General features: G+C 40.9%; 1 protein-coding gene across 10 annotated transcripts in view; it reads left to right on the forward strand.

The window, feature by feature from the left end:
* The window catches only part of CPEB3 (cytoplasmic polyadenylation element binding protein 3), a 221763-nt gene that overhangs the window by 69951 nt on the left and 123965 nt on the right, over positions 1 to 27847 (forward strand). For 8 of the 10 annotated variants that reach the window (XM_066355676.1, XM_066355678.1, XM_066355675.1 and 5 more), the window contains 2 exons: positions 12548 to 12707; positions 25959 to 26015. In XM_066355676.1, coding sequence (XP_066211773.1) covers positions 12548 to 12707; positions 25959 to 26015 — 217 coding nt within the window. The remainder of the gene's footprint in view (positions 1 to 12547; positions 12708 to 25958; positions 26016 to 27847) is intronic. The other 2 variants (XM_066355672.1, XM_066355673.1) reach the window with 1 other exon arrangement.

Here is a 27847-nt window from a genome sequence, read left to right on the forward strand (position 1 = left end):
TCTTCCTCTGGTCCCAGTCCATCAACTTGGAGTGAATTTTATTTTTGGTACTCACTAAGTTGCTTGCTTGAAAGTAAACACACATGCACATTTGTGACCTCTTCAGTGATGGCCATGAAGTGACTGAAGAGCTATAGTCCCCAGCTGTTAATCTGTGTGTACACTGGGCATGGCTTTATCTGCTGGTTTCTGAAAGGAGGAAGAGCCCTGGCCTAGACAGCTGCTGGTCCAAATTGGCACAGTGTTGCTTTATTGCTTTCGTTGCCAGAGGACTATTTGCATAAAAGCAGCTATGTTTTGCTGCTCAGTTTTTAAATGCAAGGATCATAAAGGCTAACGGGGCCATAGCAGAAGCGTTCACATCGCGGCCCCTGTCAGATTCTGGTGAATCTGTGAATTCTGTGTCTCTCCTCACCTAACCATTCAAGTCAAACAGCAATTGAAATAAACTGCAGCAGTGCAGACTTGGCTGTTTTTGCATGTAAGTAGTTATCTTATATGGACTAGTAATGCTTCTAAGTATATGCTGGAGCACATTGTTTTTGCTTTTGGTTTTTTTAGAGAGAGAGAGAGAGAGAGAAAGGATAGAGAAAGTGGGGGAGGAGTAGGAAGCATCAATTTATAGTTGCTTCTCATATGTGCCTTAACCAGGCAAGCCTGGGGTTTCAAACTAGCGAACTCGATATTCCAGGTTAACACTTTTATCCACTGTGCCACCACAGGTCAGTGCACATCGTTCTTAAAATGTGTCACGGTTATAAATGGGATAGGCTAGGTCCCTGAAGGACACAGTATATCGCTGTAAGAGGAATCTCTGGGATTAAAAAAGCCCCATCAGAAACAATGGGAGACAAGAGAAAACACTGTTTGTGGGTAATATGGTCAATAATTGCTTGTAACTCTCAGAGGAGCAGTAAAGACACCCATAGAAATGTAAATGACACATATTGTGGCATTAGTTATTTGTTGGTAGGGTTGTCTTTTGAACTTTATTGCTCTCTGGTTTAGGCTTAATTACCTGGGTCCTTTTGTGGCTCCTGAATGGAACAGCTGGAGTCAACATTGCCTTCCTTCAGTCATAGTTCAAGAAAATTATTAGGTGTTAGTCCTATACCTGAAGTAGACGATTTGCATAGCTCCTGTTAAAACCTTAGAAAAATGCTTTAAAAAATAATAGCTGCTTGGCCTGTGGTGGCACAGTGGTTAAAGTCTCCACCTGGAATGCTGAGGTTGCCGTTTCAAAATCCTGCACCTGCCTGGTCAAGGCACATATGGGGGCAACTACTATGAGTTGATGCTTCCTGCTCCTCCTCTCTTCTCTATCTCTTTCTCTCCTTCTCTCCTTCCTCCTCTCTCCAATCAAGAAATAAAATGTTTAAAACCATTTAAAAAATTAGCATTATTGAAATATAATTCAAATACTATGAAGTTCATTCACTCTTTTAAAGTGTACAATGCAGTAAGTAGCTTTTAATATATTTACAAAATTGTGTCAATTATCACTAATTTTAGAACATTTTCATCACCCCAAAAGAAACCCTGTACCTTTTAGCAGTCAATCTCCATTTCCCTCCTGACTTGCCTAGCCCTACGCAATGACCAATCTACTTTCTGGCTATATGGATAATTTGCTTATTCTGGACATTTCATACAATTGGAATTATACATGTGATTTTTTTGTGACTGGCTCCTTTCACTTATCATAGTGTTTGAAAGATTCATTAATGTTTTGCACATATTAGTATTCCATTTCTTTTTACTGGTGAATAATATTCTATTGTATGGATGTATCATAGTTTGTTTATCCATTCTCAAGTTTGTGGACATTTGGGTAGTTCCCAGTTTTTGGAAATTATGAATAAAGTTGTTTTATAAAGTTGTTATAAACATTTGTGTACAGGTTTTTGTACAGACATGTGTTTATTTATCTTAGGATAAGTACTTAGGAATGGGGTTGCTAGGCTGTAACAATATGTTTAACTTGATAACTCCTCAATTGATTTTTCAAAGTGGTTCTACCATTTTGCATATCTACCAGCAATTTATGAGATTTTGGTTGTTTCTTGTCCTAGTCAGCATTTGGAATTGTCAGAGGTTTTCTTTGTCGTTTGTTTGTTTTAATCATTTTATTTATTTATTTATTTTGAAGTTAGAAGCAGGGAGGCACTCAGACTCCCGCGTGCACCAGACCAGGATCCACCCAGCATGCCCACCAGGGGGCGATGCTCTGCCCATCTGGGCCGTTGCCCCGTTGCGGCCAGAGTCATTCTAGTGCCTGAGGTGGAGGCCATGGAGCCATCCTCAGCGCCCGGGCCAACTTTGCTCCAATGGAGCCTCAGCTGGGGGAGGGGAAGAGAGAGACAGAGAGGAAGGAGAGGGGGAGGGGTGGAAAAGCAGATGGGCACTTCTCCTGTGTGCCCTCACTGGGAATCGAACCTGGGACTTCCATATGCCGGGCCGATGCTCTACTGCTGAGCCAACCGGCCAGGGCTGTTTTAGTCATTTAAATAGGTGTGCGGTTCTTTGTTAGTTTCAAATGAAAATCTTGCAATATGAAGCCATCAGAAAGAAAATTTAAATGCAAAGCAGGCATTTACTGAATGCCTATTATGTGCCATGCCCTCTGTTAGATGATGGAAATATGGAGAAATAAGACATCTCTGCTTTCATAGAACTGACAGTTTATTGAGGATGACAGGTATTTGAGGAAGTAATTAAAATCGATTGAGTCATTGCTATGAATGGAGCTAAAATATTTGGAGCAGGGGAAGGAGAGTCCAACTGTACCTAGAAGTGGTTAGTTTTGTGGAAGGATTTTGACATTTATGATCAGTTAAAAAGAAAACTATATGAGAAGCTACATGTACCTTTGCGTAATGTTCTAAGTTTTGTTTGCAAAGATCTAGCTCCCCCTACATTGTCATGCTTAATAAATCAATGCCTAATAAACTGCTTGGGATAATAATGCTGGCTAACAACCTTGTGATTTGGAGTAATACCAGCTAGTCTCATGCATAATCAGGGAAAGAGGTAACTTTAATATTTTTTATTGACTTTTAGATAGAGAGAGAGAGAGGGAGAGAGAGAGAGAGAGAGGAGAGAGAGAGAGAGAGAAGAAGTGGGAAGCAACTCGTAGTAGTTGCTTCCTATATGTGCCTATGTGCCTTGACCAGTCAAGCCCAGGGTTTTGAACTGGCAACCTCAGCATTCCAGGTCAACTCTTTATCCATTGCGCCACCACTGGACAGGCCAGCAACTTTAATTTTTGTAGTTACTTGAAACCTTTTTTTTTTTTTTCCTGAAGTTGGAAACGGGGAGGCAGTCAGACAGACTCGCGCATGTGCCCGACCGGGATCCACCCGGCATGCCCACCAGGGGGCGATGCTCTGCCCATCTGCGGTGTTGCTCTGTTGCAACCAGAGCCATTCTAGCACCTGAGGCAGAGGCCATGGAGCCATCCTCAGCGCCCGGGCCAACTTTGCTCCAATGGAACTCAGGCTGTGGGAGGGGAAGAGAGAGACAGAGAGGAAGGAGAGGGGGAGGGGTGGAGAAGCAGATGGGCGCTTCTCCTGTGTGCCCTGGCTGGGAATCGAACCTGGGACTCCTGCATGCCAGGCTGACGCTCTACCACTGAGCCAACCGGCCAGGGCCGAAACCTTTTTTAATCATTGTAGTTACTCCTTTTCCTTTCTGTATCCTTCCTATGTCAGACTCAGACCTAGATCTCACTTTCTGCCTTTTACCTACTATGCTACTAAACTGTATAACCTCTCCTTTTTAAAGGGCATATTTACTTAGCTCTAAATTGCTTACCACAGTTCAAAGTGGTAGCAATAGGTATTTGTACTTTTTGTCCAGTTGACCCCTTCAGCGTTCACCTGGCTAGATCTGGCCTCAGTATGTAGGTCATTTCAGGTGAATAAGGTGATTGCAAGAGTCATCTTTCTCTACCTCTGATTAACTGGGCCTCTTATCTGACCTGCGTGGCGAATCAGTGGGAAGAGCTATGAAGGAAGACTGGAGGTGGTAGGAACGAGAAGAGAAGAGACTGGGTGAAGATTGCTGGGTTGGGCTGTGCTTCGAATTGTCCTGCTCATCTAATTTTTGAGTATCTCTCAGAGCAGGTAAAACTATCCTTTTTTTAAAAACTTCTTCAGAACTTTAGCTTGGTTTGCTGTTTTACAGCAAAGAAAAATACACTCTGATAAAACGGTTAAAGTAATTGGAATTAATAATCTTCAAGAAGAAAAAGATAAGGAAGTTGTCATTTCTTTGTATACTGTACTGTTAACCCAGGCTATCCTGAGGGTTCTTGAGAATTCCTTATATATAAGACCGAGTTTAACAATCATTTTAAAGGATATTAAAATTCACAGCAGGTGCTGTTCAATCATTTTTATTGTTGTTATTATTTGGACAGAAAAGGGAGAAAGGTTTCAACTTCCTAAGGACCTCAAGTTAGCTATAAGGAGCATCTGCTTGCTACTGAATGATTGAAGGAGAATCTACAATCACGTTTTCCAGAGGGTTTACACATATTATAGTAGCCTTATTTGGGATGGTTACCATTGACTGAAGGACTTGATACTCACTGACAATGGGATGAAATCTGCATTTGAAAAGTTATTTTTCCCCTCAGGTTAGTAACATAGGTTTTCCTTTATTTGGGGAAGGTTTTAATTTGAGAACAAATATATGTCAAGTTGATAAGTACCATAGTAAAGTTCAGTTTGATAGGAACCTCATGCATTTGATAGGTTCTGACAAATAACAGCCCAGGTGGGTTTAGTATCTGTTCTTTATGGTACTTTTAAGCAGATTCTGTTTGAAATCACTACATGTTGAGCTTTTGGGTGTGTGCTGCCTCTTTGGTTTTTACTCAGTCTTACAAGTTTCATCTATTTTTGTGTGTCATTATTAGTGGTATCTTTCATAGAATCCTGGGGTCAGGAAACCATTGTTCCAAAGCAGACCAAGCACGGAAGAGATGCAGTTAAAGGGCAAGAACAGAAATTTTGAGAAAATTGGGGGATGGGAAAGATATCTCAAAATCAGAAAAAAGTTTTTTAGAATGTACACTGTGGTGATTAGTTGATTCTTTTTTTTTTTTTAATTTATTCATTTTAGAGAGGAGAGAGGGGGGGGAGAGAGAGAGAGAGAGAGAGAGAGAGAGAGAAGAGAGAGATGGGGGGAGGAGCTGGAAGCATCAACTCCCATATGTGCCTTGACCAGGCAAGCCCAGGGTTTCGAACCGGCGACCTCAGCATTTCCAGGTCGACGTTTTATCCACTGCGCCACCACAGGTCAGGCTGATTAGTTGATTCTCTTAACATAGTCACCATGCATTTTATTTTGTAGGAGGGATGTGTATGTGGTTAGGTGGCAGAGAGGCAAGAATATCTATATTAAAAGGAACCAATCTCAGAAGCACAATATTGGTCAAAGAAAGCAAGTTTCAGAATAATATGCATACTTTTATGTTCAGGAAAAGGTAACATAAAACATTGTATATCTTATGTGGGTACGTATATATGAATATATTTTAAACATCTAAAAGAATGCATGCCAAATGTATATACTAGCCTGAAGAGAGTACAAGAAGGTAGGATTGGGGATGTTTGCTTTTCCTGTAATATTGTGTGTGCGTGGGCGCGCGTGTGTGTTGGAGAATAGGTTCATATATTAACTATATGATTGATTATCCACTTAAAAATCAATAAAGCATATTTATTATCCCTACATGTGTTTATTGTATAGACAGGAAGTTGAAATAATCTCAAATAATGTTATCTAGTTAGAAAATAAAAGCAATAGGGTAGAAATTTAGAAGTGGCTCGTTTTATGGGTTAAAACTCATGTGTTGAATGCATTTGACTTTGAAATGTTTAATCTATACATATGTTGAAGCTATATGATAAATAGAAAAACCTTCCTTCAAGAATTCCTTTTTTTTCTATATTATTTCAAAACCTCATTGATCCTTTCCTAGCCCTTTCAAACATCTATCTACCTTTTGATTTTTGATCCTGTTTGTGCCCCTTTTTTCCCAGCCAAGCCCCCACTGTTCATTGTACACATGGCAACGGATCAGTGCAGAAATATTGGAACATTACGGGCGTGGATTGGCATATCTGGGTTCACATCCTGGTTTCTGAGCGGCTTTGTCACCTTACAAACAGTTAAGATCTGAACAGTTACATAAACTTTGTGAGCCTCAGTTTTCTTCTCTGTGAAATGGAGATACCTACCCTGAAGGGTTGCGGTAAGGGTTGAGATTATGGCTGTCAAGATTTAACCCAGTGCCTAGCACACAGTAGGCACCATGATTAATTGTATCTTTTGCTTCCAGAGCTGCTTTTTACTCAGATGCTCTGGGCCCCTTGTATCTATCAGAGAGAAAACATCTGGAGATAAGCCAGAAAGAGTAGAAAGGGTCCAGGATTTCTCTCCCAAGGAAGAAGCAGGTGCGTGGGGTAAGGTTGATAGAGGCCGGCCCGCCCAGGCCTGTGCTGGAGGATACATCAAGCTACTTCCTCCCTTTTCTCTTTTTTTTCCTTAGATCAAGCTACTTCTTGAGTTTAACTGTTTAGTTGTCAGTTCAACAAGGGTATTGACCAAGGGCAAGTAAGGGCGGCAGGGTGTGGTCGAAGAGGCCTCTCTCTCTGATTATGTCAGGATTAGATCGAAGGGGATGTTTATAAAACGATTTAAGGCAGAGTTGGAGGAAGTCGGGCAAGCAGTACAATGAATGCCCTTAGAGCGAGCACAGTCTGGATTTGACTGTGTTTGAGCGCTGCGTACTAGACCTGTAACCTTGGGCCAGTTATTTAATCTCTAAGATTTAATAGCTTAATTTATTAAAATGGGGATAAAAGTTACCTACCTGGTAGAGTTGTGAGGGAATGCATTTAGAATACTTAGACCAGTGCCAGGCACATATAAAGTACTTGAATAATTTGTTAATATATTAAGCTAGGGGAAGAAAAAAAGCAGGGCTATTGAGCTGTAGAGTGGGGGTAGATTTCCTCTATGTGCGAGTAACTGATAACAACTGTCATTGATTATAGTCATAGAAAAAGAGTCAGTAATGGGGTGCATTATTTATAAACGTAATTCTTCCTGATGTGTTTGCTTGTTAAAAAGACATGAAAAAGATGCTTTCCTTATTTTCCTTATATTGGGGAACAAAAAGTTTAGTTGCCACTTGTAACTTTGTTGTTGAATGGTAAATTGTGGTTAGTTTGTTCTTTGTGGAATTTCATTGCTGATTTTTTCATTTCTTTCTGTCCCTTTTCTGTTTCTTATAGGCTTCCTGGTTAATCAGTTGTTTCAACAATGTTTACTACTTGTAAAACAAAAATAGTGCAGCAAATATAAATTTCTAAGGCTTAGATAGAATTAATTTTAGTGAGACTATAAGCCCTTCGGCACTGAAGCTGTTCAATTAAGAAGCCTGTGCAAATTCTGTCTTGCATTTCATATGCCATATGTGTTCATCTGTGGAGCACTAGTGAACCTTGTCAGGTTAGCATCCGTAAACCTCTGGGTTTTTAATGTATGTCCCACTACTCTGCTGTGGCTTCACAGAAGTCTCTTCTTATTCTCCCTGATATTCCAGTATACAGATATTCCAGTATACACTATACAGATGCTTTGTTGTAATTCTGTCATTTAGTATAGAAAACAGTCATAAAGAGAGAATTATTATCACCTCCAAAATTTAATAGATGAAGAGAATCAAGGCTTAAAAATTTGTTCAGAGTGACATGCCAGTCTGTGGTAGAGCCAGAATTTGAAAGTCAGATTTCAGTCTGTGCTTTTAAAAACCACACCAGCGGCCCTGGCCGGTTGGCTCAGCGGTAGAGCGTCGGCCTAGCGTGCGGAGGACCCGGGTTCGATTCCTGGCCAGGGCACACAGGGGAAGCGCCCATTTGCTTCTCCACCCCTCCGCCGAGCCTTCCCCTCTGTCTCTCTCTTCCCCTCCCGCAGCCAAGGCTCCATTGGAGCAAAGATGGCCCGGGCGCTGGGGATGGCTCTGTGGCCTCTGCCTCAGGCGCCAGAGTGGCTCTGGTCGCAACATGGCGACCCCCAGGATGGGCAGAGCGTTGCCCCCTGGTGGGCGTGCCAGGTAGATCCCGGTCGGGCGCATGCGGGAGTCTGTCTGTCTCTCCCTATTTCCAGCTTCAGAAAAATGCAAAAAAAACCCCACAAAAAACAAAAAACCACAGCAGCAATTGTTTCTCTAGTCCACGTTCAACTGGAAGACTGCAAAGCTGGCTGTTGGCCAGGATTGTTTATTTCCTGTTGCTGTCCTAGTTCCTTCCCTTGTTTTCTGTCCCATTTTACGGATCAGATTCATGAGTACAAGGCTTGGCTTGAAGAATCATTCGATCTAGCTCGCAAATCTAGCCAATCACCTGGGACACTTATTTATGTTTAATTATGATTAAGGGTTTTAGCTGGAGACCAGGAACCTAAATTTAAACTGTTTTCCATGTAATTTTGACACTCTGACAGGTTTGGGAACCACTTCTGATACATGAGCCCCCTCCAAACATCCTCTCCAATTTTCCTGACAGGTGGTCATCTAATGCCCTATATTGTCTTCTGAGAGGAACTTACTACCACCTTACCAGGAAGATTCTTTCTTTTGTTTTTGTTTTTCAAGATTTTTTTTTTTTTTTTTTTTTTTTTTTACAGAGACAGAGAGAGAGTCAGAGAGAGGGATAGACAGGAACGGAGAGATGAGAAGCATCAATCATTAGTTTTTCGTTGCACGTTGCAACACCTTAGTTGTTCATTGATTGCTTTCTCATATGTGCCTTGACCGTGGGCCTTCAGCAGACCGAGTAACCCCTTGCATGAGACAGTGACCTTGGGCTCAGGCCGGTGAGCTTTTTAGCTCAAACCAGATGAGCCCGCGCTCAAGCTGGCGACCTCGGGGTCTCGAACCTGGGTCTTCCGCATCCCAGTCCGATGCTCTATCCACTGCGCCACCGCCTGGTCAGGCTTTTTTTAAGATTTTATTTACTTTTTTTTTTTTTTTTAAGAGAGAGAGTTGGGGAAGTGGGAAGCATCAACTCATAGTAGTTGCTTCTCATATGTGCCTTGACTGGGCAAGCCCGGGGTTTCAAATCAGCAACCTCAGAATTCTAGCGACACTTTATCCACTGCATCATCACAGTCCTGGTGTGAGAAGATAGTTTCATCAGTGATTAGATGCGATACTATGCTTTTATAGAGATTTCATTTACTATCCCATATGGATTGGATTAACTTTTTTGGATAGATTTTTATACTCCTTAGGTATTGGCTTTGAGGTTAGGTCCTGGCTTGAATCATCTCGGAACCTCATCACCCTCATGTGTAAAATAAGTATGTTGTTATCTACCTTGAAGATTATATCAAGAATTAAATAAGGCCCTGGCCAGCTAGTTCAGCTGTACAGTGTCAACCTAGTGTGTGGAAGTCCCAGGTTCGATTCCTGGCCAGGGCACACAGGAGAATTCCCCATCTGCTTCTCCACCCTTCCCCCTCTCCTTCTCTGTCTCTCTCTTTCCCTCCTGCAGCCAAGGCTCCACTGGAGCAAAGTTGGCCTGGGCGCTGAGGATGGCACCATGGCCTCTGTCTCAGGTGCTAGAATGGCTCCGGTTGCAACGGAGCAACGGCCCAGATGGGCAGAGCATCGCCCCCTAGGGGGCATGCCGGGCAGATCCCTGTCGGGTGCATGTGGAAGTCTGTCTCTTTGCCTCCCTGCTTCCCACTTCAGAAGCGTGCGCGCGCGCGCGCGCGCACACACACACACACACACACACACACAAGAATTAAATGAAAAAAAGAAACTATCCTGGCTGGAAAGATTCTCAAATGCCTTCAAACAGCTATTTCTTCTAGTCCCTTCACTCTCAGCCTCCCTTTAAACAGTCCCACACCGGCACGGTTAGAAGTGTGGATATGTATGATAGAAGGCTCCTAGATATTTATTATGGTATTGTCAGTTCCATAAATAGGTTGTCATTTTGCCTCTTCTTCAGCACACTTTTTTTTTTTCACCGCTGGCTTTTTCTTTGGGCAAAGAATATGACACCTCCTATGGAGAAAGAGAAGCCTGCATTTCTGGAAATTCAGCTTTACTCCTTAAGTAATTAAGAGTTTCCACTGATACCTTGAACCCAAAGCAAAACAAATGATCTTCAGGAAGACTTCAAAGGTAAAGGAAAGGACTTTCTTAAATTATATAAAGACCAAAATGGAGAACCAAAAGAAAAAAAATTCCGTGTCTCTTTGTTATCCAGCGGTGGAGACAGATAACTGATGAGTGTTATAAAGGGGAAAAAGTAGGGGGGGCATCAGTAACCTAAGAAATGTTGACTACTTCCTCTTTGGCAAATGCAATGTGAGTAAAAATAAATAGTAATTTCAACCTAATTCTCCCAGGTAATATCCATTTTACTAATGAGAATACCGAGGCCATTGAGAATAACTGAGACAAGCTGTATATACCTTGTCAAATGGCAGGTTCATATTCAAGACACCTAGGACTTTAGAGAATGTGACTTTAAAAAAAATTAGAACACACACACAAATGTATGTTTTTTAAGAAATAGATGTGACTGAGTTTCCATTGTACTGCATACATTCCTCTGTCAAAACACTTGACATTCTCTTACTGTAATTGATGATGCCTCTCTCTGCTAGTTACTTGCAAATAGAGACTAGACTACAGCATTTATTTCTGAACTACCAGGGACTAGTAGGGATGTGGCGCTTGACTTGTTCATTAAGGATTTGTTAAATCTGTGTCCTCCATCCCCATTCCTCATCTGTGAGTTAAAAAAAAAAAAAAAGTATAAAGTTGTCAGGGGTATTAGAAATAATCTAGCTCAATCCTCTCGTTTGTATAAAGGGAGGAATTTCAGGCAGAGACTGGAGAGGTGGATTCTAATGTACTCAAAAGCCCCCAATTGATTCTTGTTGTTCTAGCCTTCTTACCTCCTTATTGTTAGTCTGGGGCTGTTCTTAGGACTAGCATGCATACATACTGCATTCATTTTTCAGTAATCCTTTGCTTATGCTCAGTGCTGAGGAAATGTCACCTTCCTTTCTGCCTCCCTGGATAGATAGATATACAGCTATACTTTCCAGAAACCAGAAGAAAACAGCTTTCCAAGGGTTTAAAATTTAACCTAGAAAATCATCATTGTAGCTGAGGTTTTTAACCTACTGTATAATTTTTTGGCTCATCTAGTAAGTCACTTTGTTATTCTGTTGTTCATAGGAGAGGATAAGTGATCATTTGCAAGGCTGGATAAACTGTTTAAGATCTTAAAAATAGCCTGACCAGGTGGTGGCGCAGTGGATAGAGCGTCGGACTGGGATGCGGAAGGACCCAGGTTCGAGACCCCGAGATCGCCAGCTTGAGCGTGGGCTCATCTGGCTTAAGCAAAGAGCTCACCAGCTTGGACCCAAGGTTGCTGGCTCCAGCAGGGGGTTACTCTGTCTGCTGAAGGCCCGTGGTCAAGGCACATGTGAGAAAGCAATCAATGAACAACTAAGAAGTCGCAACGCGCAACGAGAAACTGATGATTGATGCTTCTTATCTCTCTCCGTTCCTGTCTGTCTGTCCCTGCTCTCATTGCTATAGTTCAATTTGTGTGGTTGTTGAGATGTATGTTTGCCTTGCTTTTCTTAAACAAAAACAAAGTAAGTCTGTTTCATAGTAATAAGTTAGCCCATTAGCTGCACATCCTTTTGGCCCAGACTTACTAAAAATAATTTGTAGGTGAGGGGCTCCCATGGGCTTGAGAAAAATGTGGTAAAACAATTATTTATTTTCTTTACTTTGTGTTGGCTTCCTATTTTCAAAATGTTTTTGAATCTGACATCATGAAAACACAACCTTGGGTCAAAGTCCTTTCATGTGAATGCTTTCAAAAGGTACTTTTAGTACTTTGGACATAACTGTAATTCTATAACGTATACCTAATGTATGGACCTTATCAGTAAAAAATATTACAGTTATCCAATAAAATTACATTGAAACTACAGTCCTCTTGTTTTTCAGGAAAGTAATTCCGTTTGTAGAGTGATTATTCTTAATTATGGTCATCTTCCAGAAAAATCTGTTCACTTGAATAAAATCTTCATTTGACAGTGGAGGCAGGTGGTTAAGGGTAGAGGGCAAAGCCAATTAATTCACTTGACTCTAACTTTTGAATTTACATGTTTAGTTCCCTTGGGAGAAACTCACTCTGAAGTAGTGGGACATATACATAAAAGAATATTAGGAAAAAGGATGCAATTTAATTAATTATAGAAACTAATATTAATGTTGCCAGGTCATTATTCTTTTATTTTTAATTCCATCATTAAAGTAAATTTAGTGTCAGTCTGAAATAAGTCAGTATTTTTAATGAAAAGAATGTGTGTTATTAGAACTATCTGGAACTTTGATTCATGTCATCATTACGTGGCACGAAGCAAATGATACGATACTGATTTTATGAAGTAATTTTATGTATTGTGTGTTCTGTGTTTTTATTTTTAGGACCGGAGTAGGCCCTATGATACTTTTAACTTGCACTCGTTGGAGAACTCCTTAATGGATATGATAAGGACTGATCATGAGCCTCTGAAAGGTAAACACTACCCTCCCAGTGGCCCACCAATGAGTTTCGCTGATATAATGTGGAGGAATCATTTTGCAGGTTAGGAATATTCATATGTCCATTCCTTGCTTGGTGTTTTGAACAAAAATCAGCTTTTTAATACTTGTGATTTTTTTTTTTGTTTTGTTTGTTTTTTGTTTGTTTTGTTTGCTTCTGTAAAGCATTGTGGAATGCATTGAAAGTTGATTTTTTTTTAAACCTGAGTTCAGCTACCTATGATTTTCAAGGTCGATTGCTTTAACCATAACGTCTGGCAGAAGCATGTGTTGGGAAGCTGAAGTTGCAGTTATAGCATGAGACCAGAAGCCAAATTTTCTGGGCTTTGTGCATTTGAGATTCATAGCCAAACCTGGATAATTCATTTAAGTCCAAGTGTTCTGCAGGGAAATATGAGATTTCGTAAACCAGTGTCCAAAGACTTCTTCAGAAAACTTCATAGAAAAGAGTTCCATTTTATTAAAATATAATCAATTTGTGTAGTATAGGTAGTAACACTACACAGACTTAAGAGTAGCCAGTGACTCTTTTGCATTCTCTTAAGGCTAAAACACAAGGAAAATATCTTAAAGCACATACACGTTTAGGATTAAATATAAGAGAAAAAGTCCCAATGTCAGCAGTATTAGGACTTCCTATTTTTACAGCCCATATAAATTCAGGATAGAAGCTGATGTTACCCTCGTCATAACAGACAGTTCTTTTTATGGGTTATAGGACTTTTTTGGTGCCCTATGGTATTTTTAAATACTGTAATGGAAATTTTCTGTTGAATTATTCCCTGTGCTTGGGTTTAGGGCCTGCTTCTCTGAAAACTGCAAAGAGTTTGCCCCAGGGGTGTCCATCTTGTGTGAACTCCTAACGTCCACTGGGGTTGTGAGGAATTGGATCCTCTCTGGTCTTCTCCCGGCTCTTAGATAGGGTGTGACTGACGGTGAATGCCTGATAGTCATTTCCTCAGGCCACACCAGAAATCCATTTCATCCTTTTCTTGTCAGACTCATGATTTTCGATTTCCAGTGAAAAGAAAGTAGTTAACAGACTATAAAGAAAAGAAAGGACTTTGAGAAAAGCTGTATTTTAAAACCTTCAGAAGTAGGGGGAAAAATCCCTCTCATTTATCCATTATTATATGTAGTCACTGTTACCACATCTGTCTTCAGTTGAAAAATTAAGGTACATGGTAATTTAAAGCAAATTCTCTTCAAATTGGGCATGATGTTAAAGAAGAAACCAATGATATTCACAGGCTGTTGTGTGTTTTCAGTATCTTCTAAGGCTGCATGTGTCTTCCTTTGTTACCTCGAACAGCTATAAGCCTCTCCTAATCTAAAATATTCAGCCCTGGTTCTTTATGCATACCTGTTTTTTCTTCATCTGTATTCTTTTCATTTAGCAATAAAAGATTCTTAAAGGATCTTAGATTATAGTATATGAAGTAATTTTCTGGAATTTTGCGGATATTGTGGAAGCAGGCACCATTGTGCCCTGCCTTTTGTATGAGAGTAGCACTCGCAAAGTGTAAGGAGGGCACCCCACTATGGGGTAATGTAAATACCTTATTCCAGGTGTGGGGGCTTTTTTATTGCATAATACCTCTGCATAAATTTCCCTACTGCACTTGCAAATGTGAGGTTTCATTATAAAAGCCTTCTGTATTGTTCTTTTTTTTTTTGTATTTTTCCGAAGCTGGAAACGGGGAGAGACAGTCAGACAGACTCCCGCATGCGCCCGACCGGGATCCACCCGGCACGCCCACCAGGGGCGATGCTCTGCCCCTCCGGGGCGTTGCTCTGTCACGACCAGAGCCACTCTAGCGCCTGGGGCAGAGGCCAAGGAGCCATCCCCAGTGCCCGGGCCATCTTTGCTCCAATGGAGCCTCGGCTGTGGGAGGGGAAGAGAGAGACAGAGAGGAAGGGGGGGGGGGTGGAGAAGCAGATGGGCGCTTCTCCTGTGTGCCCTGGCCGGGAATCGAACCCGGGACCTCTGCACGCCAGGCCAACGCTCTACCACTGAGCCAACCGGCCAGGGCTCTGCATTGTTCTTGTAGACATATGTCCTAATGAATTGGAAGCATTTTCTTTTAAGAGAGAGGGACAAACAGAGACAGAGAGGAAGGGAGAGTGATGAGAAACATCAACTCATCATTAACTCATAGTTGCGGCACCTTAGTTGTTCATCGAGTGCTTTTTCATATGTGCTTTGACGGGGGTGGGGGGGTGGGGAGGGCTCCAGCCAAGCCAGTAATCCTTTGCTAAAGCCTTCGGGTGACGGCCATGGGGTCTTATCTATGATCCCATTGCTCAAGCTGGCAACCCCACGCTGAAGCTGGTTACCTTGGGGTTTTTGAACCTGGGTCTTCAGCATCCCAGGCTGATGATCTGTCCACTGTGCCACTGCCTGGTCAGGCTGAAGGCATTTAATATGTACTTTTTTTTTTTTTTTTACAGAGACAGAGAGTCAGAGAGAGGGATAGACAGGGACAGACAGACAGGAACAGAGAGAGATGAGAAGCATCAATCATTAGTTTTTCGTTGTGCGTTGAGACTTCTTAGTTGTTCATTGATTGCTCTCTCGTATGTGCCTTGACCATGGGGCTACAGCAGACCGAGTAACCCCTTGCTGGAGCCAGCGACCTTGGGTCCAAGCTGGTGAGCTTTTGCTCAAACCAGATGAGCCCGCGCTCAAGCTGGAGACCTCAGAGTCTCGAACCTGGGTTCTTCCACATCCCAGTCCAATGCTCTATCCACTGCGCCACCGCCTGGTCAGGCTAATATGTACTTTTTATATATATATATTTTTCTGAAGCTAGAAATGGGGAGAGACAGTCAGACTCCCACATGCGCCCAACCGGGATCCACCCGGCATGCCCACCAGGGGGCGATGCTCTGCCCCTCCGGGGCGTTGCTCTGCCACGACCAGAACCACTCCAGCACCTGGGACAGAGGCCAAGGAGCCATCCCCACGCCCGGGCCATCCTTGCTCCAGTGCAGCCTCGCTGCGGGAGGGGAAGAGAGAGACAGAGAGGAAGGAGAGGGGGAGGGGTGGAGAAGCAGATGGGCACTTCTCCTGTGTGCCCTGGCCGGGAATCGAACCCGGGTCTTCTGCACGCCAGGCCGACGCTCTACCACTGAGCCAACCGGCCAGGGCCCAATATGTACTTTTTTATATCCTCAATATAGTTGCAACTTCTTAGTTCATCATACCACCCACATTGGGTTCCTCTGAATGGATCACTTGCCATGTTCAATAACATCATCATGTCCTTGTCCTCTGGTTAGGGTGTTTGTTTTCATTTTCCAGCTTGAAGACTTTTAGATCTGATTTATGGCATCATGTGTTTGATCCTTGTACTTCTAATAACATAATTATGATGCTAGCATTTCAGAGGAAGGATTTTAAGTAACTTTTGACTTTATAAAAGGAGCAAATTATAATAACAAAAAGGTAGTAAAAAGTAAAAGAAACATTGGATGGTGTTTCCTTTATTTTTCTATTTCCCACATAATAAACATTATGTTTTTATCTGGTCTTTATAATTTATTGATAGGCCTAACTTTGGACTCTTAGGTTATCCATATTTCTTCTCCATGGTAGGTAATACTGCCATGGACGAGTTCTTGCATATAGCTTTTTCTTAAGGAAAATTCATGGAAAGGGTCTCTAGGTGAAAAGATGTAAATAGCTAGTCAATTAAAAATAAAGATGATGTAACATCTAGGTGAATTGGGCTTTAAGAGAAAGGTAGTGGGGCCCTGGCCAGTTGGCTCAGTGATAGAGCGTCGGCCTGGCGTGCAGAAGTCCCGGGTTCAATTCCCGGCCAGGGCACACAGGAGAAGCGCCCATCTGCTTCTCCACCCCTCCCCCTCTCCTTCCTCTCTGTCTCTCTCTTCCCCTCCCACAGCCAAGGCTCCATTGGAGCAAAGATGGCCCGGGCGCTGGGGATGGCTCTCCATGGCCTCTGCCCCAGGCGCTAGAGTGGCTCTGGATGCAACAGAGCGAAGCTCCGGATGGGCAGAGCATCGCCCCCTGGTGGGCGTGCCGGGTGGATCCCGGTCGAGTGCATGCGGGAGTCTGTCTGACTGTCTCTCCCCGTTTCCAGCTTCAGAAAAATACAAAAAAAAAAAAAAAAAAAAAAAAAAAAAAAGTTCTTGTGGCATAAATAAATAAAGAAAGAAAGAAAGGTAGTGGGCTAGGGGACCTACGATATGGCTTTTTTTTTTTTTTTTTTTTTTTACAGAGACAGAGAGAGGGATAGATAGGGACAGACAGACAGGAACAGAGAGAGATGAGAAGCATCAATCATCAGTTTTTCATTGCGACACCTTAGTTGTTCATTGATTGCTTTCTCATATGTGCCTTGACCGTGGGGCTATAGCAGACCGAGTAACCCCTTGCTCAAGCCAATGACCTTGGGTCCAAGCTGGTGAGCTCTGCTCAAACCAGATGAGCCCGCGCTCAAGCTGGCAACCTTGGGGTCTCGAACCTGGGCCTTCCACATCCCAGTCCGATGCTCTATCCACTGTGCCACCGCCTGGTCAGGCACTATGTGGTTTTTGTATGAGTGTCTTGAAACCACTTCCTTCTACTCCATTCTGTTTTCCCTTCTGCCTTTAGTATCCTCTTCTCCCACCCGAGCATGGAACACTATTGTGAGGGTCTCAAAACTCAAGTTATAGAGTCATTGATTTTTTTTTATATATATATACTTGTTTGTTTTGGTGTTTTCCTCTGGAGCTCAGTTTTCTTTAGAAAACAATACATACATTTCTTCTCATTTTAAGAAATTTAAGTAGTATATAAAAAGACAAAAAGGAAAGTGAATAAATCACCCGAGACTTACTACCTAGAGATAACAAAGATTGTTATTTTTCTTAACATTCTTCCAGATATTTTATATTCTCTGTAGAGAAGATGAAATTTCGACTCAGACTTTGCAGTCATTCAAAGCTGTGTTTGAATTCTGGCTCTACCTCTGGTTAGCTATTGATCTAATAAATTAATTAGCCTATTCAAAGTTTTAGTGTCCTCATCTTTAAACTGAAGCACCTACTTCATAGAGTCAGATAAAGTTCCTGACACTAGAAACTGCTCAAATGTTATCTACAGGTTTTTTTGCTGGCAGTGGTAGTGGTGTGCGTACTGCCTGGCCTGGGTAATAAACTGAATCTTTATATCCCTACACTATTTCCTTCTAGCTAGACTACAGCTGAATGTTGAAAGCTTTCAAATGCAAGTTGTCAAAAGTTTGTATTTGCCCATAATCAAAAACCAGCTAAGGGAGAAAGGAAAATAATCCTCCTAAGTTATGTTGGCTTTCCAAAATTACGTATCTGAATAATGTAAAGCAGGTATAAAAAAATAGGATATCATGTCCATGAAAAATAAAGTACCTCGTGATGTACTTAAATTGAACAAACATAGTGAAAATATGTTCACAGTGATATTTCATCTTAGAGATGTATTCAGTAAGAAATCCCTTTGTTCAACTGTTCTCTTGATTAAGAGGGAAGAAAGGGTCAGTGGGAGAAGTGGCAGAATAGGAAGTTTAGGAAGTAATAAGACTTCTGAGTTTTAGTAAAGAGCTTTAACAGTTTTCCAGGTACATTTATACATAATACTGTACTAGGTCAGTGTTGAAGATGTTTATAGGGAATTTTAAAACTTCCCCGGACTCTTCCCTCATGATAAAAATGTCAAAAAAAAGTCAAACTGGGCTTTCTTCATTGCACCCTGAGAAATATCTTCTGCAATGTTGATCAGATCACAGAACCCTTATTTAAATAAAAATTAGACTAGTTTTTGGCTTCTTAAAGATCTCAAATTACAGTTCTTGGTTATAACAGAATATCATTTTAATAATTACCTGTTGTCACTTACCACATCTTATATGTGACACCCCCCACACACACACACACATACACATTTTTCATTTGAGATAATGCCTCCAAGAGATGAGAAGGAGAGTTTTGAGATGGGTGATGAACTAATGAAAACTGTTCCTTATTTCTTTTCTAAGTATAAAAATCCCTGGGTTTATAGAGGTATGAGGGAAACTTGGTTGGGAGGAATTTTCTGTCTTTTTTTCTGGTTCAACTTTCTTCAGAACTGTGAGGATTGAGGGGATTGATTGCTGGCATTGGGGATAAGTGGTAGGGAAAGTGATTCATCCTCTACCCTCCTCACTGTGGTCTGCTGACTGGCTGCTAATGAGGGTTCACTCAGCCACTAAGGAACCCTGTGAAAATCCTCAGTCATTAGCTCTGATTAATCATCCCCTCCCTTAGGGTTAATAGTCAAGGAAGACAAAGTCCAGAGAGAGAAGCATGAAAGGAAATTATCAACCGCAGTGCATTGGCAGTAGAGGTGACATTGAGAAGCAAGGTCTTGTCCCCTGATCAGACAAGACCCTTGATCAGATCCCTTTCGATTGTGGCTCAGGTAGCACAGTCGAGCAGCCATCTTAGAAGGGAGAGGAAAAGCCAGAAAAAAAAAATCACCTTTTTTCTTATCCCCTGCAGTCTCCCTTTTACAACGGAAGAGCCTGACTGGCCACTTTTGGGTAGTGCCTGATGAAACATTTTTGTATATTTGATTTGAATTTTCTCTTTTTTCACCATTCATGGAACTGAAATTTGAAAAATGAGTAGGGCAGGTGTCAGTTGAGAGCTAACCTTGAAGGGTTGCTTTTTAAATATATACTGAATCTGGGGGAAAACTATCTTCTGATAACAGTGCTTTAAAACATTTAAATTGACAGAAATGTGGAAGGATTAGATGCAACCCCTTTGGTGTTATAGAGGCATTTTTATTTATTAATTACAATTTAAATTTAATGGTATGTACGTGGTCTTTCACAAAACTGGCCCTTTTTGTGCATGTTGAGGCTCCCTTGTTTTAGAAAAAATGCACCTTCATTACATGTAGTTAGTTCAGACGAATACTATCTCTTTACTTAGTTGAATCGTTTTTCTGGTTCTATTTTTGTGCTACCTCCCTTCAGCTCTTATCAGTTTGTCTTGTATAAAAGCAGATTTCACAAACGTTTAGGGCACAGGTTCTGAGTTAGCAAGAAATGATTGTTCGAGAGTTTTAAAAGGAAAAGACTGTAGGTACTTTAATCCCGTGTGCTACCTCCAGAAATTCTGATATAATTGTTCCAGAGTATAGCCTGAAATGAGGAAACATAGGTACAAGTGATAACATGCTTAAAATTATTCGCTACTGGTATACAAAGTCACTAGAATTTGACCTTCAGGTGTAAGCTCATACATAGCTTTTGCTTCTTGGTTCTTCGGAACATAGTTAGAATGTTATAGTACCAAACTTTAATCATTTTTTCTTGAAATGGATATAAAACATCATTTGATTGTATTCTTACATATCATATTATTACATCTTGTGGGTACTTATTTTGAAGGAATATTTCTTCAACTTTATAGAGAAAGTGGTGGGAAACAGAGTCCAGTAAAATATCCATTTTGTCTTATAACCTTTTCTGAAACATGACACTCACATTCTGTTATGTGAAGGTCTCTTGAAGGACTTGACTTTTTAGAGCAAATAGGGAAGATTAGAGTAAGATACAGCAGTAGTTCCCTATCAGGCAACATTGTAGAAGTGAAGAGTTGACTTTCATAATTAAATATGAATTAATAAGAAAACTAATTTTTATTTTGGACATATAGATTTTGGACTCTGACACTTTAAATGGCAGTCGAGGTAGTTTTTTATAGCTGGCCTCTAATATGAGTGTGACCTGAACCTCTGAGACTGTGACTTTTACAGTCAGAATAACCGTATGGAACCCTGTTTTCCAAACTCCCTCCATCCCCTCTCACCCCCACCTATCAGGCCCTGTGCCGTGGGGAAAGCGGGACACAGGCTCAGATTTCCACAGCATCATTCAACTCGGGAAAACCAAGTATGCCTTCCAGTTTTCGAAACCTTATATTTTACACTATACTTAAAAGATAGCTAGCTGACAAGAACAATTTAAAAATAGCAAACCATGGACAGGTGACAAAATGTCACGCTGGCAACCCCAGACTGCATTAACAAAAATCACCAGATGTCACACACTTGATTCTATTTTCACAGCTGATTAAACAGCAGTATTTGTTGGACAAAAGAAAGGAAAAAGAAATAGCCTCATCTGAATTTGGAATCAGTTTTTCTTTTGCTGTTATATACGTATTTTTTATCCCTCCAAAATTCCATTATAACTGTAAGACTTAAAGCATACAACATAATCAAGTAAAAACTAAAATCGTAAAATAACCTCAATATTAGAAAAGAAACATTTCCTAAGCTGGAAAGCTGTAAGTCTAAATGCTAACAGAGCTTTTCTTTGATTAGTGATCTTGTTTTCTTCATTTTTCTGTATTGTCTAATTTTTCTCCAATGAAAATATATTGTACTTTGTAATCTAAACATTCATTTTTGATACTGAAGTCCCATGTTCAAAACCCTGAAGTCATGACATAATCCCATGTTTGCTGGCTTGAGCCCAAAGGTCACTGGTGTTAGCCAAGGATGCTGGCTTGATCCCAAGGTCACTGGCTCTGCTTGAGCACACTGGTCAAGGCACGTATGAGAAGCAATCATTGAACAACTAAAGTGCCACAACTATGAGTTGATGCTTCTCATCTCCTTCCTGTCTCCCTCCCTCCCCTCTGTCAAAAAAAAAAAAATTGTATTTAGTTGGGGAAAATTAAATTATATTTAAATAATTGGTTCTGGTGAGTTTGGCATTGACCCAGAGTTTCTTACAATATCTTTTATTGATGACATTGATCCAGAGAACCATTGGGTCAAAGAGGCTAACAGAATTAGCAATAGAATTAGGGAAGACATCAGAAAAAGCAAAAAGTTTCTTCTTAGCAAGTAGTGATGCCTTCACATACAAAACACTGCCCAAGGCTTTTGTTTTGCTGCATCTTTAGAAAGAGTGAATTGAAAGAAATCAGTGTGGTATAGAGGATAATTAATTAGAAAGCTACCACACTTTTCATTTTTATCTTTCCTGGCTGAAAAGCCCTAAAACCTCGTGGAAAGAGTCCAAAAAGGATCCAGCTTCTGGAGGACTACAAAGAGAAGCCCCTCTTTAAATATGGTGACATAACTAGTTCCAGAAACATACTAAAACTATTTTTTGATGTGGTATTTGTAAACTACATAATTCCGTACCATAAGTGACTGTAGCATGGGAAATAAAAGAAGTTGAATAAGGATGAGCCAAATTTGGGCACACTTGGTTTTTCTTTTTTGTGTGTGTGTGACAGAGACAGAGAGACAGAGAGAGGGACAGATAGGGACAGACAGACAGGAAGGGAGAGAGATGAAAAGCATCAATTCTTTGTTGCGGTTCCTTAGTTGTTCATTGACTTCTTTCCCATGTTTCTTGATTGGGGAGGGCTATAGCAGAGCGAGTAACCCCTGCCTCAAGCCAGTGACCTTGGGCATCAAGCCAGCGACCGTGGGGTCATATCTATGATCCCATGCTCAAGCCAATGATTCCTTTGAAAGCTAGTGAGCCCATGCTCAAGTTGGATGAGCCCGCGCTCAAGCCGGTGACCCAACCTGGATCCTCTGTGTCCCAGTCCTCCCAGTCCAATTCTCTATCCACTGTGCCACTGCCTGGTCATGCTCACTTGGTTTTCTTGATAAGCCTTTATTATTCTAGGAATGTTTAGGTGACACACCTAGCTTTTAAGAACCACACCCGCCTCTGAGTATTCCTTGCTTAGAGATCGTAGAGATCTTCTCTATATGCCATTTTCTTTAGTTCTGATGAGCATTGATTTTGAACTCTTGTTTTTAGGCAGACTTTCCAGTGACTGGCTATTTACTGTTAAATTTGAATTCCTCAAAATATAATAAGTACAGTATATCACATCTAGTTCACATGGAAGTTAGTATTTGGTGGTAATAAATCCAAAGAGTGGATCCTGTCCGGTTGGCTCAGCGGTAGAGCGTCGGCCTGGCTTGCGGGGGACCTGGGTTCGATTCCCGGCCAGGGCACATAGGAGAAGCGCCCATTTGCTTCTCCACCCCCTCCCCTCCTTCCTCTCTGTCCCTCTCTTCCCCTCCCGCAGCCAAGGCTCCATTGGAGCAAGGATGGCCCGGGCGCTGGGGATGGCTCCTTGGCCTCTGCCCCAGGCGCTGGAGTGGCTCTGGTCACGGCAGAGCGACGCCCCCTGGTGGGCAGAGCTTTGCCCCTGGTGGGCGTGCCGGGTGGATCCCGGTCGGGCGCATGTGGGAGTCTGTCTGTCTCTCCCCGTTTCCAGCTTCAGAAAAATACAAAAAAAAAAAAAAAAATCCAAAGAGTGTCTGGATTTTCTGAAAATAATTGTGAGAATATTGATATAGGTAACTAAAACCAGAATATATATTCTCTCTACTGAGTGAAAGCCTTGTTTTGGTGACAAAATTTTAATTTTTTTATTACTCTTTTATTTTTCTAAAGTGAGAAGCAGGGGGCAGCAGATAGACTCCTGCATGCACCTGACCGGATCTACTCGGCATGCCCACCAGGGGGCGAAGCTCTGCCCATCTGGGCCATTGCTCCACTGCAACCGGAGCCATTATAGCGCCTGAGGCAGAGGCCATGGAGCCATCTTTCGTGCCCGGGCCAACTTTGCTTCAATGGAGCCTTGGCTGCGGGAGGGGAAGAGAGAGATAGAGAGAAAGTAGAGGGGGAAGGGTGGAGGAGCAGATGGGTGCTTCTCCTGTGTGCCCTAGCTGGGAATCAAACCTGAGACTTCTACATGCCTGGCCGATGCACTACCGCTGAGCCAACTGGCCAGGGCCGCAAATATTTTTATTCAGTATAATAGTTTTTGATCAAGGTGGTGATAGGAAATAGCACTTGTGATAGGAAATACACACTATAATTTTTAAGGGCTCTAAATTGACTTAGAAGCTGGAAAAATATAAGACACATAGATACTGTTAAATGTGTCTTAACACTAGGTAGTTTGTATATATAAATACTGTTAAATGTGTCTTTTTAACTGGATAATTTTTGAAACTCCTAATAGCTTCTATAGTATATATGAAAAGATCTACAAAATTGATTTTAAAAAATATAACACAATTCTATTATTAAGAGATGATTCATTGCTAATATGATGACTTTCTATAGAAAATATTATGATTTATTATAAAAAAGAATTTTACCACAATATAAATGTTAGCAAAATAGTTTCTACAAAACTAGAGATAGATATAATGATATAATGTCTTCTTCATGATAAGGAAGTTTAAAATAATAGAAATTAAAAATAATTTTTCTTGAAAGTTTTTTAATATTGCATAGTAAAATTGGAACAGTTTCATCAGAATCCATCAGCTATTGATTTTTCCATTCTTAATTACTCTATCAAACACACACACAAACACATACACACATTAATACAAGCAACATTACACTTATGAGAGTTTTGTTTTTTCCTGTTCGTTAATATGAAATGACCTTTCACAAAATACTGTGACCTGAAGATCTTCTTTAAAAGATTAGGATGGGTTTGATTTGACTAGGAATTAATGATTCCCCCCTTTTATTTGAGGCAAACACTATATTTTGTAGACTGATTTTTCCCTTTTGGGCCAGAAGAGATTGATAATGCTGTTTGCCTCTAGTACACCATAACAAAGTTTAATACCAAATGATGACTGACCTTTTGCAATTATATATAACACTGTATTTGTTATAAAAATCAATGGTTCTTCCTTATCTCCCACTGTCTCTGTATCACTCTCCCCCAAGTACTGTTGACATTTATTTAAACAGTGGTAGTGGGCCCTGGCCGGTTGGTTCAGTGGTAGAGCATTGGCCTGGCATGTGGAAGTCCCGGGTTCAATTCCTGGTCAGGGCACACAGGAGAAGCAACCATCTGCTTCTCCCCCCTCCCCCTCTTCCTTCCCCCTCCTTCTCTGTCTCTCTCCTGCTCCCACAGCCATGGCTCAAATGGTTTGAGCAAGTTGGCCCCGGGTGCTGAGGATGGCTCTGTGCCCTCCCCTCAGATGCCAAAATAGCTCAGTTGCCTAGCAACAGAGCAGTGGCCCAAGATGGGCGAAGCATCTTCCTGTAGGGGGCTTGGCAGGTAGATCCCGGTTGGGATGCATGGTTGGGGTGCATGCGGGACTCTGTTTCTGCCCCCCCACCTCCCCACCTCTCAATTAAAAAAAAACAGTGACCTAAAATTAACATTTTTCTGTGAATTTCAGGGTAATTCTTGATATGGTTGGACATGAAAACCTTGCAGAGCCAAGTTTGTAGATACTACTAGCTTTATTACAAATAACAGATTTCGTTATAGGAATTGGACAAGAAAACTTATTAAGTACATTTTCCCATATAGACTCTGTTTTATTTTTCTTTTGATACATCTGCCTTCTTTTCCTAAATAATTAATGAAGAAGCAAACCAAATATCTGTTATCTTCCATTCTTAACCCTGGAAAACTATTAGTTGAAATATCTGATTTTTTCTTGTCACAGGTTGGCAAACTTTGTAAAGGGCCAGAGAGGAAATATTTTAGGCCTGTGGGCCACATGGTCTCTGTTGCACATAAATTTTGTTTTTACAACCTTTTAAAAATGTAAAAATTATTCTTAGCTTGGAGCGGTTATACAAACACAGGTAGCCAGCCAGTGTGGGCAGAAGTTTGAGACCCCTGTTACTACTAAAAGGACAAAGGTCTGAAGACAAGCATTATGCCCAAGGTCATACAACTAGTTAGTGATAGGGGCAGTGATAAAAACCCTTAATTTTTAAGACAGTTGTTCCCTAGTCCATTATATAAATTTTACCATCTATCTTCCAATTGCCATTCTGGTTTGTTGCATTTTTGAGTCACTATGAAGCCTTTATCTTTTTATTACCTCTAAGCTTCAAGTTTATTTCTTGAATTCATTATTTTGTTGATTGAATTTGAAGGGCACTATGTATGGTTGTTAAAATAAAATGCTTAATCCAGGTAGTTGGCATATTTTTAAATTGGAATGTGGGAGATGCATTAAAATTTCAGATGTTTATAATGGAAGCTTCTTATTTTTTGTTTGTTTATTTATTTGTTGTTATTTAGACTTTGGCTTTGTTTTAAGATTTTTCATGTGTATATTTTATGAGTTGATTTATAAACTTATAATCGCTGTGGCCTTTGATAGCATTGTTTGTTATAATTTGTTTTAGCTTTTTGTAATGTTCATATTTTATAATGTATTTGAAATGATTATATTAAGCATTATTTTCTTTATGCCTAAAATAAAATTATTTTATTTTTTTAGGACGCATGGGAATAAATTTCCATCATCCAGGAACAGATAATATCATGGCACTTAACAGTAAGTCTTCGTGTGAAATATTCTATGAAATTAGCAAATTTATAGCATGTTTTTTCCACTTTTTAAATTGTCTATTACATGTCAGCCTTCTAACAAGTGCACTATATATAGACCATTTTATACCAGTGGTTCTCCAAGAGTGGTCGCCGGGTCAGCAGCATCAACAGCATTTGGGAACTTATTAAAAATGCAGGTCCTACTACAGACCCGCTGAACCATAAACTTTAAGGATGGGGCCCAGAAATCTGTGTATTAACGAGGCCTATAGGTGGTTCTGAGGGAAGCTAAAGTTTGAGAAGGGCTACTGTATACCAAGGTCAGTTGACAAAGGATAGCCCTGGGGCCAAATCTGGCCTACTGCCTGTTTTTGTAAAAAGCTTTTATTAGAACACAGCCACGCCCATTCACTTGTGGATTGTCTGTAGCTACTTTTGTGTTACAATGGCAGAGCCCCAAAAGCCGAAATTATTTATTGTCTGGCCCTTTACCGAGAACTTCGCTGACCCCTGCTGCATACCATTGGGGTGGAATAAGGAAAGAGGAGAAAGAAAGGGAGGAGGTGAAGGGAGAGAGGGAGTGGAGTAGAGAAGGTGAATGATTAAGTGAATTTATTCATACAAAACTCAGAATTTTCTCTTTTTGGTAGATAGTCAGCAGGTACTTCAAACGGGATGGACATCAGGGGTTTCCCATTAGTGGTGTTTACATGGCGTATAGGTATCAACAGCTTTGCAGGTTAGAAATATTTTTGTTGGTAATTGTTGGATTGAGTTCTGGAGCATCAGAACCTTCTTGACCAGAAAGTTGCTGTATTAATTAATACTGGAAGAAATATCTGGCTGGCGTCAGTTCTCCTTCCAAGTGTCTGCGGACTCAATACTTTGCAGAAAACATCATGTCCTCCTCACTTGTTGGGAAAGACAGGTATCATGGTGAGCCTTCCCACTTCCGTTTGAGTGGGCCAGTGTTTCATTCTTTGATGTTCCTAGTGCATACTTTCACGTTAGGCTTTCCTCGGAGAATCACCACTGTTGATGTCATTTAAGCTAAAATTGTCATTTGTCAGAAAGACCTATCTAAGCCATTGATGTAAGTGTTCTCCTCTATCAAATGAACGATATCATGTCCACTCTTATCCTCTCAGTTATACAAGCTAAGTCTTGATACACATGGTGGGCATACTGGTAAACCTAAGGTTGTGTACAATGTTACCCCTCTCCTCTTGCTTGAGTAGGATGTTAAAATGTCAACAGAGTTCCTTAAGGCAGATTTTAGGTTGTCTCCTAAAATATAGCACATTTCTTTTAGCTCTGACATGCAGCCTGCCTCCTGGCGAGCACTGCAGGTAACACCTGGCCTTGATGATGCAGGTTCTAATTGACTGCATGCACATTGTGTTCTCAAGAGCTAGTCTTCCCTCTTTGGAGGATCTTGGAAACAATAAAAATTCCAGATATTTAACCTCTATTTTCTAATCTCTAAAAGTAAGCTCACTTGACATTTAGATTATGCTACCTCTAATTTCTTTTTCTTTTTCTAGAAGTAGCTTGACTGGGGTGAAGATTAATAGGCACGCTTAACTTGGGTGCTTCGGCGATTTTGTGAAAGTTTATGAAAATACTTCAGGTGGTGACAGGATTTAGGGTTGAGTGTGAAAGGAAAGAGCAGCGTGGAAGTGTGTCTGCCTGAAGGAATGAGTGTGTGTTTGAGAAGAGATCTCATTTGACATGAGATGAGTCCTCTTTTGCAAGAGGCAAAGGATATAATTTATGGTTTTGATTCTCTTTGATTTGAGTCTCTTAATTCTGTTGTTTTTTACTTTTATTTTATTT

Source organism: Saccopteryx leptura, chromosome 13 (genome assembly GCF_036850995.1).
Source record: "Saccopteryx leptura isolate mSacLep1 chromosome 13, mSacLep1_pri_phased_curated, whole genome shotgun sequence".
NCBI classification, from domain to species: Eukaryota; Metazoa; Chordata; class Mammalia; order Chiroptera; family Emballonuridae; genus Saccopteryx; species Saccopteryx leptura.